We start from the raw sequence: 14,106 nt of genomic DNA on the forward strand, positions 1-14,106 counted from the left end.
TAAAATTTCCACCAGCAATGTATATACTGTTACTATTAGGTAAGTGAATAATCTTTAAACTTATGCTGAAGATGATTAGAGACCTCTGAGAAAACTTTTCTGTCCTTATCAGGAGTTGTTCTGATTTTTATCTGGGATATATCAGCTGCTACATTAAGAAATACATTTTTTCATGTTTCCTTTTTTTTTTCTTTTGAGATGGAGTCTCACTCTGTTGCCCAGGCTGGAGTGCAGTGGTGTGATCTTGGTTCACTGCAATCTCCACCTCCTGGGTTCAAGCGATTCTCCTCTCTCAGCCTCCTGAGTAGCTGAGATTACAGACATGTGCCACCTCGCCTGGCTAATTTTTTTTTTTTTTTCTCTGAGTTTAACTGTATTTCTTTGATTTACATTTTCTTTCTTTCTTTTTTTTTTTTTATTATACTTTAGGTTTTAGGGTACATGTGCACAATGTGCAGGTTTGTTACATATGTATCCATGTGCCATGTTGATTTCCTGCACCCATTAGCTCGTCATTTAGCATTAGGTATATCTCCTAATGCTGTCCCCGCCTCCCCCACCCCCCACCCCACAACAGTACCCGGAATGTGATGTTCCCCTTCCTGTGTCCATGAGTTCTCATTGTTCAATTCCCACCCATGAGTAAGAACATGCGGTGTTTGGTTTTCTGTCCTTGTAATAGTTTACTGAGAATGATGTTTTCCAGTTTCATCCATGTCCCTACAAAGGACACGAACTCATCATTTTTTATGGCTGCATAGTATTCCATGGTGTATATGTGCCACATTTTCTTAATCCAGTCTATTGTTGTTGGACATTTGGGTTGGTTCCAAGTCTTTGCTATTGTGAATAGTGCTGCAATAAACATACGTGTGCATGTGTCTTTATAGCAGCATGATTTATACTCCTTTGGGTATATACCCAGTAATGGGATGGCTGGGTCAAATGGTATTTCTAGTTCGAGATCCCTGAGGAATCGCCACACTGACTTCCACAATGGTTGAACTAGTTTACAGTCCCACCAACAGTGTAAAAGTGTTCCTATTTCTCCACATCCTCTCCAGCACCTGTCGTTTCCTGATTTTTTAATGATGGCCATTCTAACTGGTGTGAGATGGTATCTCACTGTGGTTTTAATTTGCATTTCTCTGATGGCCAGTGATGATGAGCATTTCTTCATGTGTTTTCTGGCTGCATAAATGTCTTCTTTTGAGAAGTGTCTGTTCATGTCCTTCACCCACTTTTTGATGGGGTTGTTTGTTTTGTATTTTTAGTAGAGATGGGGTTTCGCCATGTTGGCCAGACTGGTCTCGAACTCCTGATCTCCTGTGATTTGCCCACCTTGGCCTCCCAAAGTGTTGGTATTACAGGCATGAGCCACCGTGCCCCACTGGTGTTTCCATTTTTAAATGAGTTCTTAATAATCATATCCAGATATATCTTCTCTAGTGAAGTAAAAGTAATAAACCATCATCAGTCTTTATTCTGGTGGACAGAATAACAAGCTAGCTCTGATGAATGAGAAATGGTGTCAGATAATTTGGGAATGTCCTGAATCTTTATTGGAGAAAACTTTTTGGTGGAGTAGTTCTGCTTTATTTAGCCTGAATCAAGTAAATTCCAGTACATTAAAGTCACTTAGAATTTCAATATAGCCAATTGTGTTAGGAGAGACAGACTTGAGAATTCCTTTGTGATTCATACTATAATGAAATTTTGCTGGTTTATTTTGTTAAAGCAAGTCAAAATTTTTTTAAGTTAATGGAATATTTAGCTAAATGAGCTGTACTTCTTAGCAATGTGTATGGAAGAAAAGAGGTCATGAAATTTGGGTGGCATTCTTTCATGGTAATCTTTAATCTCAAATACCATGTGATAGAAAGGTTAGATGGTCTTTTTCATCCTTATTATTTAATTCTGGCGGATGGGTTTTTCTTCTTCCTTTTGTTAAAATAGGTCTAATAAGTAATAGTAACAGGTTCATAGATATAATCTTTTTTTTTTAATTTTGAGAAGGAGTTTCCCTCTTGTTGCCCAGGCTGGAGTGCAGTGGTGCAACCTTGGCTCACTGCAACCTCTGTCTCACAGGTTCAAGCGATTCTCTTGCCTCAGCCTCCCAAGTAGCTGAGATTACAGGCATGTGCCACCATGTCCTGCTAATTTTGTATTTTTAGTAGAGATGGGGTTTCATCATGTTGGTCAGGCTAGTCTTGAACTCCTGACCTCAGGTGATCCACCTGCTTTGGCCTTCCAAAGTGCTGGGATTACAGGCATGAGCCACTGCGACTGGCGATATATTCTTAATCATTTGACTACATCAGTTTTCTTCATCACTGTACCTTTAGCACCTCCTATAGTACCTGGTAACAACAGACATTTAGGTATTTGTTACATGGACAGTTTTGGTTATTGTTAATTGCAGAATAATAAACCTTCATTTTTTCTTTTATATGGTTGTGGGTCTTTTTTGTCTGTTTGTTTTTGTTTTTTTTTTGAGATGGAGTCTCTCTCTGTCACCCAGGCTGGAGTCCAGTGGCGTGATCTTGGCTCACTGCAACCTCCGCCTCCTGGGTTTAGGTGATTCTTGTGCCTCAGCCACCGGAGTAGCTGGGATTATAGGTATGCGCCACCATGCCCGGCTAATTTTTGTATTTTTAGTAGAGATGGGGTTTTACCATGTTGGCCAGGCTGGTCTGGAACTCCTGGCCTCAAGTGATCTGCCCACCTCAGCCTCCCCAAGTGCGGGGATTACAGGTGAGAGCCACCGTGCCTGATGTTGTCATCGTTTAATTGGAATTTTTCTTAAATTACACTAAAAAGCAAAGTTACTTTTGTAACTATAAGGCTTAGTAGTAAAACCTCTTGAACATTTGCTTCTAAAAGTTTAGGCTGAATAACTTCTGAAATGTTTTTCATTCTGGGATGGAAATTGGTTTTAGAAATAACTATAGTGATTTTATTATTTATTTATTTATTTATTTTGAGACAGAGTCTCACTCTCTCTCCCAAGCTGGAGTGCAGTGGCGCAATCTCAGCTCACTACAACCTCCGCCTCCTAGGTTCAAGTGATTTTCCTGCCTCAGCCTCTCGAGTAGCTGAGATTACAGACGTGCACCACCCTGCTCGGCTAATTTTTGTATTTTTGGTAGAGACAGGGTTTCACCATGTTGGCCAGGCTGCCCAGCTATAGTAATTTTAAATGGTTAAGTAGAATTTCTGCTGATGGCAGCTTTCTGAGGCTAATATTATAATACACTCTCACAGGTTGCCTTGGGTAGCATAGTGAAAAGAGTTAGGAGTTTTAGTAATTAGTATAAAATTAAATATTCTAAAATTTATTGGAATAATTTGGTAGTGGGAAGAGGCATTTGGTGACGAATTTCTCTAAGAAGAAATATAATTTCTCTGTTAAAAGTGAATGTATAAATGAAAATGGCACAAAGAGAAATACCTTAAATTATTATGTTTTTGTTTATTTCAGCGCTAAAAACACAGTTAAATCACTTTCAAAGTTAAGAGATTATTAAGAACACAAGATGGGGACTCCTGGTTCTGGAAGGAAAAGAACACCTGTGAAAGACCGATTTTCTGCAGAAGATGAAGCTTTGAGTAACATTGCTAGAGAGGTATGTTTGGTAAATCCCCTGTCAACACTGAGTTGCACAGATGTATTGTAAAAATGCTGATTTGACAGAGATATAGACGTTTACTCATTGATCTAGTTTCAGATGTTTATTATGAGCAAGATGTTATAGCTAGTCTCTAAAATAGTGTATTAGAATAAAATATAATTGGATATTATCAACAGAAATCAAATATAGAGATGAATCTCTGAACAACACATTTTATTTGAGACAATAGAATTGTAATTTGGGCATACACACAGACTGCATTGGCCTTTGGTATGTCCAAAGAACAAAGAAAAGATTGAGGTTTTTATTAGAGAAATGTTATGCATTGTTTTGAAAGAAAACGCATTGGCACTAGTGAAGTTTTTGGGAGCTGGCGTGCTCTGATTTGTGAGTGACTGTGGTAGGTAAAACTAGTCTTAGAGTTAGTTACAGCAGTTCGTTTTTCGCAGCTACTAGGTAAAACTGATCTTAAGGTTATAGCAGGTCATTTCAGCAGCTGGCTTGCCAGATAATCCCTGGGCAGGTGCTTGTGCCCTAAGTGCTTTTTTTTTCCTTTTCTTCCCCCCTCGTCTCATGACTCTAATTTAATTGGGTATGACAAGATGATTCCAATTTATATAATCAATTTTCACAATATCCAATGCATCCAAAATTAATTTTTGTTTATATTTTTCTGGGTTACTTGAGTTCCATGTACTTGTTATAATGTATTGAAACTTATAATTAATCTTTTGAATGTAAACTTAGGATAATTAGAATGTTGAAGATATGATGACTATATTATAGAAATACTCATTGGGCTATGCAGTTAATATGCTTCAGACGTGGTGTGTAAATGTTGATGGAAACAATATTTCATGTCTGTTCAGATTCAGTGTTTTATTTTTTGAAACATTGCAGTGGAATTTTTGTGTTTAATTCTTTTAGCTGGTAACAGAACTTCTGGGGCAATTTTGTTTCAGTTTGTTGTAACTCAGAAAAAAGAAAAAAGGAAGGAGTGTCACCTATTGAATCACTGGCAACATTTCCTGCTGTATATTGGAAATTTAAGGTGACTGCCAGCTGGGATTTCTTAGTCAATTGCCAAGTTTGTTTCAGACTCTTATCTGCAACTGCAGACTGACCATAAACTAATATGGTATAAGAGTTGCTTAGAGCATCATTAAGAACATCATTAAATTGTATTCTTTTGGTGAGAATTATTACCATATCACTTCCTCTTTGTTATTAGTAAAAAACTTATTTAGGAATGGTGTATTTCCTTTTGACACATTACACACTCTTTTGATCCAGCTCATTGTTATGATTTTCCTTTTGGAAGTTGCTCGGTTAGCTTTTGAATTAGAAGTCAAATGCTGTAGGACGCTATTTGTAGCAAAGGAAAGTTACTACCTAAAACCTGATAAGAAATTGTGATAGTACTATAACAAAAATACATTAAAAATCAATGAGAGCTTTTGGGTTGATTCCATGTCTTTGCTGTTGTGAATAGTGCTCCAGTGAACATACATGTGCAGGTATTTTTATAATAGGATTTATATTCCTTCAAGTAATGGAATTCTTGGGTCAAATGGTATTTCTGGTTCTAGGTCTTTGAGGAATCACCACACTGTCTTCTACAATGGTTGAACTAATTTACATTCTCACCAACAGTGTAGAAGTGTTCCTGTTTCTCCACAGCCTCGTCAGCATCTGTTGTTTCTTGACTTTTTAATAATCGCCATTCTGACTGGCGTGAGATGGTTTCTCATTGTGGTTTTGATTTGCATTTCTCTAATGATCAGTGATGTTGAGCTTTTTTTCATGTTTGTTGGCTGCATACATTGCTTCTTTTGAGAAGTGTCTGTTCATGTCTTTTGCCCACTTTTTAATGGAGTTTTTTTTTCTTGTAAATTTGTTTAAGTTCCTTGTAGATTCTGGATATGAGACCTTTGTCAAATGGATAGATTGCAAAAATTTTCTCCCATTTTGTAGCTTGTCTGTTCACTCTGATGATAGTTTCTTTTGCATTACAGAAGCTCTTTAGTTTAATTAGATCCCATTTGTCAATTCTTACTTTTGTTGCGATTGCTTTTGATCATGAAATTTTTTGCCTGTGCTTATGTCCTTAATGGCATTGCCTAGATTTTCTTACAGGGTTTTATAGTTTTGGGTTACATTTGAGTTACATCAACCCAAATGCCCATCAATGATAGACTAGATAAAGAAAATGTGGTACATATACACCACGGAATATTGTGCAGCCATAAAAAGGAACTATATCATATCCTTTGAAGGGACATAGATGGAGCTGGAGCCATTATCCTCAGCAGACTAACACAGGAACAGAAAACTGAACACCACATGTTCTCACTTATAAGTGGAGCTGAACAATGAGAACACGTGGACACAGGAAGGGGAACAACACACACTGGGGCCTGTGGAGAGGGAGCGCAGTGGGGTGAGGGAGAGCATCAGAATAAATAGCTAATGCATGTGGGGCTTAATACCTAGGTGATGGTTTGATAGGTACAGCAAACCATCATGACACATGTTTACCTATGTAACAAACCTGCAGGTCCTGCACATGTATCCCAGAACTTAAAAATCAATGAGATGTTTTTCAGTTAAAAGATATTTAAAAATGAAAACGTAGATACTAGTTTGCAGTGAGTGATCTTAATTAACTGTTTGCACAAATGAAGCATTTTGGAAGCAACATAATTGTAGTTGAAAATTGAAACTACCCAGAATGTTTCCTTTCAAAATTAGAGGGATTTACCCAGATTTCTATAAGGGAGGAAAATGCCACCACCTTCTAGTCTCCTTTTGTGTTGTCACTAAGTATTTGAACTTTTTTTTTTTTTAATGTGATGCTTTCTTTAAAAAATTGTATAGGATTCTAGCATCCAGCACTTGTTGAGTGCTTACTATGTGGCAAACACTATTCTAAGCATTTTACATGCATTAATTCATTTAATCCTTATAAAATCTGCAATCAGCTTTTTTGTCTGCATTTTGAAGATGTGGAAACCATTGCACAGAAAAGTTAAGTAACTTCCCCAAGGTTACATAGCTAGGAAATAGTAGAGCCTGGATTCAGACTCTTAAGCTTGGCTCCAGAGTCTGTGCATTTAACCTCTTACTATGCCAGATTGTTTCTCAATCAGTCTTCTCTAATTCCACCATTAATAGCTTGTTTTTTGTTTTTCAGTAACTTTTCATGACGTTGAAAGCTGTTTCACATCTTGATTCTCACAAAAGTCTTGAGCTAAGTAGGATAGATATTATTACTAGCCATGTTTACAGCTGAGGAAACAAATGATGTTCAGATAACTCTCTAAAATGTACCAGAAGCAAGGCTAACATTCACCCATTTGAAGTCATTGTTCATGTTCCAGGAGAGGTGGACTTTGGAGACTTACAACTGTGACTTTGAATTCTGGTTATACTAGTTGCTGGTTGAATAATTTTGTTAGGTAACTTCTCTAGACTTCAGTTTCCTCGTCTGTAAAATGGGAATAATATTATTTTCCTGTCTCACGGAGTTGTGATGGTTAGAGGAGATAAGGCATGTGAACCTTTAGAACAGTGTTAGGCTTCAGTAGGCTATTTGTTGGTTATTAAAAAGCAGAAATTGGGCTGGGCATGGCTGCTCACGCCTGTAATCCCAGCACTTTGGGAGGCCGAAGCGGGTGGATCACGAGGTCAGGAGTTCAAGACCAACCTGGCCAACATGGTGAAACCTCGTCTCTACTAAAAATACAAAAATTAGCTGGGCGTGGTGGTGGGCGCCTGTAATCCCAGATACTCGGGAGCCTGAGGCAGAGAATTGCAGTGAGCCAAGGCGGACATTGCAGTGAGCCAAGATTGCACCACTGCATTCCAGCCTGGGCGACAGAGCAAGACTCCGTCTCAAAACAAAAAACAAAAAAGCAGAAATTGAAAATGATAATAGAAGACTGGTAGAAAGGTAAAATGGACTCTTTTTGTAAAAGAAACTTATTAAGATAAGTTTTCTAAAACATGACTGATCATCAGTCTCCCAGGGAGCTTTGTCAGTGTACAGATTCCCAAGCTATACCCCATACTTAGTAAATCTGAATCTATGGGGGTTGAGCCCAGAAATCTGTATTGATTGATTGATTGAAGGAGATGAGGTCTTGCTATGTTGTTCAGCTGGGACTTGAACTCCTGGGCTCAAGTCCCTGCCTCAGCCTCCTGAGTAGCTGGGGCTACAGGTTCACACCACTGCACCCAGGCAGAAATTTGTATTTAAATTCTCTCTCTCTCTCTCTCTCTCTGCCCCCAACCCCCACTCCTTCCTATGAGATTCTGATGGCTGATGGCCAGCCAAGTTTGGAGACCATGAACCAAAATATACAGATGATTCTATCCTGAATGGTCAGTTTTTAATACTTCCAGGTTATTTTCCTTCCGTTATGTGATTATTTTGTTATGAAATAACTGAGTTTAATAGTTTTTCTATTAGAATGTATACTGTAATAATAAAATTATTACTATAAAAGGATGTAAAAAACAATAATTCTAGTTTTTATTTCTATCTTCAGAGCTCTGGTCATGCATATGGCAACTTTAGTAACAAGATAAAAAGGCTCAAGTTTAATTTGAAACCTGAAAGGACCAGTTTTCATTGTTAAGGTTCAAGATTTTATTTGCATGATGAGTGTCTAATATGTGATACAGTAGTTTTAAAACTTTAGAGGAAATAAGTTTAGCTGTTTTTTTTTTTTTTTTTTTTTTTAGAGAGAGAGTCTCACTCTGTCGCCCAGGCTGGAGTGCAGTGGCACCATCTCGGCTCACTGCAACTTCCGTCTCCCAGGTTCAAGTGATTCTTCTGCCTCAGCTTCCCAAGTAGCTGGGATTACAGGCATGTGCCACCACACCTAACTAATTTTTGTAGTTTTAGTAGAGACAGGGTTTCACCATTTTGGTCTGGCTGGTCTCGAACTTCTGACCTCAAGTGATCTGCCCGCATCGGCCTACAGGCATGAGCTACCATGCGCAGCCACAAGAATGTTGCTGATTTTTGTCCCTGATGATCTGAGATTTTTTTTCTGGGTCTAAAATTCTGTAATTTCTTCCAAAGTCCAGAACCAAAAGAAAATTGATGTCCATATGCATAGTTCTCTTAAATCTAGAGAATGAATGTCAGACATAGAAACTGATTATCTTTTCTAGATTAGAGGATAGGATCCTGATGAGGAAGTCGTAAGTGACTTCCCCAAGGTTACATAGGTAAGAAATAGCAGAGCTTGGATTCAAACTCGTGAAGGTTGGCTCCAGATTCTGTACGTTGAACCTCTTACTATGATTAATAATTATTTAATAATTATTATTTTTAATTGAGACAGGGTCTTGCTATGTTGCCCAGGCTGGTCTCGAACTCCTGAGCTCATTCAGGATAGGATCATAAGAATTGGAGTCTAATAAAGAGTGTCCAGAGATTTTTGTGTTGAGCAGAATTTACACGTAAACATATTTGGTTTAGCTGAGTGTGGTGACATGTGCCTGCAGTCCCAGGTACTCAGCAGGCTGAGGTAGGATTGCTTGAGCCCAGGAGTTCAAGGCTTCAGTGAGCTATGATCCTGCCACTGCACTCCTGCTTGGGTAACAGAGTGAGACCCCACCTCTAAAAATAAAAAATATGGTGTGTAAATTTACTTGTAAGAGGTAAGAAAGGAAGCTCCATGGCTGTTTCACATTTGTGTCTGCTAGAACATTTGGATTTTTTTTTTTTTTTGAAACACAGTCTCGCTCTGTCGCCCGGGCTGGAGTGCAATAGCGTGATCTCAGCTCAGTGCAACCTCTTCCTCTCAGGTTCAAGTGATTCTTCTGCCTCAGTCTCCTGAGAAGCTGGGATCACAGGTACATGCCACCACACCCAGCTAATTTTTGTATTTTTAGTAGAGATGGGGTTTCACCATGTTGGCCAGGCTGGTCTTGAACTCTTGACCGTAGGTGATCCCCCGCGTTGGCCTCCCAAAATGCTGGGATTACAGGCATGAGCCACTGAGCCCAGCCCGGTTTTCTTTTTTTAAAGTGTACAATTCAGTGATATTATCCCATGTGTTTGGTTCACATTGTTCTGTGTAAATTAGATTTGTCTGAAAAGAAACTCCACAGGCGGCAGAATTACTCTTATTTAAAATACTCATGTTCTAAGTGGTGGTACACAAAAATTCACAGAAGATTATGAAATGACTGGGCACAGTGGTGCATACCTGTAGTTCCAGCTACTTGGGAGGCTGAGGTGAGAGGATTGCTTAAGTGCAAGAGTTCAAGACTAGCCTCAGCAACATAGCAAGACCCTGTCTCTTAAAAAAGAAAGAATATTATGAAATATGAGTTTTTTAAATTATAAAATGTGAATGTTTTTCTGTCCATTTCTACCCAGTTAAAAAATAATTCTCCTCTTTTGTGCTTATTGTTTTTATTAGACAAATTCTTTGAAAGAGCAAATCTAAGTCGTGGTTTTAGTCATTTAGGATTCCTTCGGGTGGTGTCAGTGCGTGAATTCAGCCAATTCTATTTGTTTATTTGTTACTATTATTATTAATAATAATAGAGACAGAGTCTTGCTGTGTTGCCCAGGCTGGTCTCAAACTCCTGAGCTCAAAAGATCCTTCTGCCTCGGCTTCCCAAAGTGCTGGGATTACAGGCCCTCAGCCAATTTTCTTTGAGGGCAGACTCAGTGTTTTCTCCATTTACACACTGGAACTAAGGCAAAAGAGGAGGGTGCGGGATGTGATTGGGGTAGCACTTTGCTTGCACTTTTTCCCTACTTCTAGAGCCTGGTCCTGGACACTTTTTGTGACAGCCAGTGTTACTCTCAGCATCTCACTGTCCCTTGATTTGTTCCTCTTACTGGAATTAAGGGAAGATTATTGAGCCTTAAAACTTAGTTTTGTCTTAGTGTGACTGAAAAGTATTGGTATAACTTTCATTGTCATAATCTTTGCTATTCCTGTGACTTACAGGGATTTGGAGAAAAAAATTCAGATAGCACAATATCATTAACTTAAATTCGAAGACAGTACTAGTAACACCTTTTTTTCCCCCTCTCACAAGTATTTATGTTAGTCCCCAAATTAGTATTTTTGGTTAAATATATCATTGCAGATCCAAAGTTTTACTTTTTGTATACTGTTTATTGGGTTGTATAAAGTCCTCTCTCATTCCAAAAGAATATTTTTGCTGTCAAAAGGTCTCTGAGTAAATGGAAGATATAGTTGTTTGACATCAGAAAAAGATGAGTTAAAATTCCTAGAGTTTATCTATTACATGTTGGTGTTTATGCTCAGAAAAATTTAAATATTTGTCCTCAACTGCCAAAAACTTAAAGTGGTTAAACATAATCATGTTGTAAGATTTAATTAAAATTTTTTGTACTAAAGGGAAGTTGCTAGGAAATAGAGCAGTAATTTTTGTTAATTTGGAAACCATGGCAACACAGTAAATATTACGTCTCTTAATTTGTCTTTCAGTGTTTTTTTGGCATGAGTGTCATGGAAGAGTAAACAAAATTAAACACGGTGAACTCTGAGTCTTTGCTACCTGAGTTAGTCATTTTCTTTGAATGTTTTACTTTCTCAAATTTTATATTTCAAATTTCTTGAAATTAAAGCATAGTCTGTAAAGGCCCAAATTATACATTATCTCTCTTTTGTCCATGCCAGTTGCATAGGTTTTATATTATGGACATAGGTATGGCTGGCAATTCCAGACCTCATTGGCTCAGTTCGGTGCATTTCTGTCAAATTATGAATTGTAAATTTGCCTCCTTTAAAATAGCAGTTTCAGTACCATCAACACTGTGACACAAAAGTTTTAAAGCTAGAGGATTTTCTTCTTTTAAAGTCATTTGAGTGTGTTTTCATGTACTACTGTAGTATTTTGTTTTGTTTTGTTTTTGAGATGAGGTCTTGCTAGGTTGCCCAAGCTGGACTCGAATTCCTAGGCTCAAATGATTCTCCCACCTTGTCTCCCGAGTAGCTGGGATTACAGGCACCACTACCATGCCTGGCTTGTTTTTGAAAAACATTAAATACAGAAAGATTTTGGCAATAATATAAGTATCCATGAGTTCAGCACCCAGCATTAACAAATGTTAACATGTTGTCACAGTTGTTTCAGATCTTTTCTTTAAAATGTTAGGAAGAAAGGAAGGGAGAAAGAGATATAAACCAAGTTTAAGGTCTTTTATTTCATTCCCCAGGCCTATCCCTCTCCTTCCTCCTATTAAGGAATCAGTGTGATAAAATAAAAATGTGTCCTTCCTGTTCATGTATTAAAAGTTCTAATAACTTCTGGTCCTGCCACCTGGAGCCAATGTAGCTATGAGGGGCCGTGTCTCGCCACCACTGCCCAGGCCAGGCATGGTGTTGGGCGCCAGGCCTTCCTCACCTGTCTTGGGGTGCCCAGGGTAAAGGCAGGATTAACGTTGACACCTGTAAGCAAACTGAAGTGCAGTGCGATGACAGTCTCAAAGGGTCTGGGACGTCAGCCATAGCATCCGGCCCTACTCAGAGGGTTCTGTGAGAGATAAGTTGATTGTTAAAGAGATTGCAGAGCTTGAGCTTATTTACCTTGTACATGTCAAGTGTATTTCCTGTTCTAAAAAGCTTCATTGCTTTCTGCTGACTGTAACCCCAGACGAGGGTTACTACTAGGGTGGAAAATTTCAGCTCGAAACTGGACTTCCTGATGCATACAACGTGGTGCCTTCCAAAGTGAAATGCCTGACCAGGATCTGGTACCCTAACATCACAGAGATGGGGGAAGTATGTCTAAAGTTTACTGAGGACATTCGTTTGACAGCACTGGCAAGACTCCCACGAGAACATTAAAGGATGTTATTTGGAGATTAAATTATTTGTTTACTAATCTTATGAATTTTGATGATCCACTGAATGTTGAAGCTGCAAAACATCATTTGTGGGACAAGGAGGACTTCTTGAATAAAGTCTGACTATATCAAGTGTTAATGCCAGATGATAAAAGGAGAAGATTGCAGGCCCGTGGACTATGTGTTAAAGTTTGTCTCTAATGTGAAAAAGCAGCAAGAGGCATTGCCTTCTCTCCCCTGTCCCCTGACTCTCCCTCTCATTCCCCTGGATTGTCCCAGTCCTGTGACCATGTTGTCCTGAAGAAGACCATCTTCATGACTGCCCATTGTAGGTGGAGAATTCAACATGAAGACAGCAAGAAAACGTATTTAGGTTTCTAAAGAGTTATCTGCTTGTCTTATGTTTTAGGCTGTTCTTGCATTGCTATAAATACCCAAGACTGGGTGATTTATAAAGAAAAGAGGTGTAATTGGCTTATCGTTCTGCAGGCTGTACAAGCATGGCACTGGCATCTACTTGGCTTCTGGGGAGGCCTCAGGGAGCTTTTACTCATGGTGGAAGGTGAAGCAGGAGCAGGCACATCATGTGGCGAGAGTGGAAACGAGAGTGCAAGGGGGACAGCCAGATCTCATGAGAACTTACTGTTGTGTTGAAAGCACCACACCGTGAGGGATCCACCCCGATGACCCAAATACCTCCCACCAGGACTCACCTCCAACACTGGGGATTACATCTCAACACGATATTTGGAAGAGACGTCTAAACTATATCACCTTAACATGTTTACTTTTTTGAACTCATACTGTTTAGGCTGTTGGTGATACTCTTGAGAAGTTGTAATGAACTCAAAATTGAGGCTGGAGCTTTCTTATTCTTTTCCCCAACAAAATTGGTTTTCTCCCGAAGTGATGCTCATGATGTGTTCAGTGTAACCTGCAGATTGGAATAAGAAACCTGTTACAAATTGTGATTGTATACAAATGCCCTTAGTATCCTCTGTGAATGTTGGCCCTATCTACACGTGAAGTTTCCCAGAATGCATAAAGTCTTTCACTGGAGACATTTTTATTGAAATGCATATTTTATTTAAGTATATTTTGGACCAATTAAATTAAATTTTTACAATGTAATGCTTTATTTTTTGTGTTCTCATTTTGTATTTTATATTTTCATTGTATAGGGCAAAGATGTTGGGTTGGCCGAGCATGGTGGCTCACGCTTGTAATCCTAGCACTTTGGGAGGCTGAGGTGGGTGGATTGTGTCAGCCCCGGAGTTGAGACCAGCTGGGGTAACATGGTGAAACCCTGTCTCTACAAAAAATACAAAAATTAGCCAGGCATGGTGACATGTGCCTGTAGTTCCAGCTACTCAGGAGGTTGAGGTGGGAGGATTGCCTGAGCCCAGGGAGGTCGAGGCTGTGATGAGCCGTGATCACGCCCTGGGCAACAGAGTGAGACCGTGTCTCAAAAAAAAAAAAAAGTAGGAAAAATGTTGGGTCAACCACCTGTTGAAGAGAAATACAAAGAAACTATGAAAGACATTATTCATTTTGTCCAAATGCAATGAGAGTGTGGCTCTGAAAAGTCATCTCTTGCTCTCAGGTCCACATGTGGCAAGGACATTT

General features: G+C 38.9%; 1 protein-coding gene and 1 pseudogene across 10 annotated transcripts in view; both read left to right on the top strand.

Moving 5' to 3' along the window:
* The window catches only part of LRRFIP2 (LRR binding FLII interacting protein 2), a 133,412-nt gene that overhangs the window by 25,119 nt on the left and 94,187 nt on the right, over positions 1-14,106 (top strand). For all 10 annotated transcript variants that reach the window (XM_032162092.2, XM_032162093.2, XM_032162096.2 and 7 more), the window contains exon 3: positions 3,482-3,626. In XM_032162092.2, the coding sequence (XP_032017983.1) occupies positions 3,537-3,626 (90 nt within the window). In that variant the 5' untranslated portion in view covers positions 3,482-3,536. The remainder of the gene's footprint in view (positions 1-3,481; positions 3,627-14,106) is intronic.
* LOC116473891 (NEDD8-conjugating enzyme UBE2F-like) lies at positions 11,976-12,961 on the top strand (annotated as a pseudogene).

This window comes from Hylobates moloch, unplaced genomic scaffold (assembly GCF_009828535.3).
Source record: "Hylobates moloch isolate HMO894 unplaced genomic scaffold, HMol_V3 SCAFFOLD_8, whole genome shotgun sequence".
NCBI lineage: Eukaryota > Metazoa > Chordata > Mammalia > Primates > Hylobatidae > Hylobates > Hylobates moloch.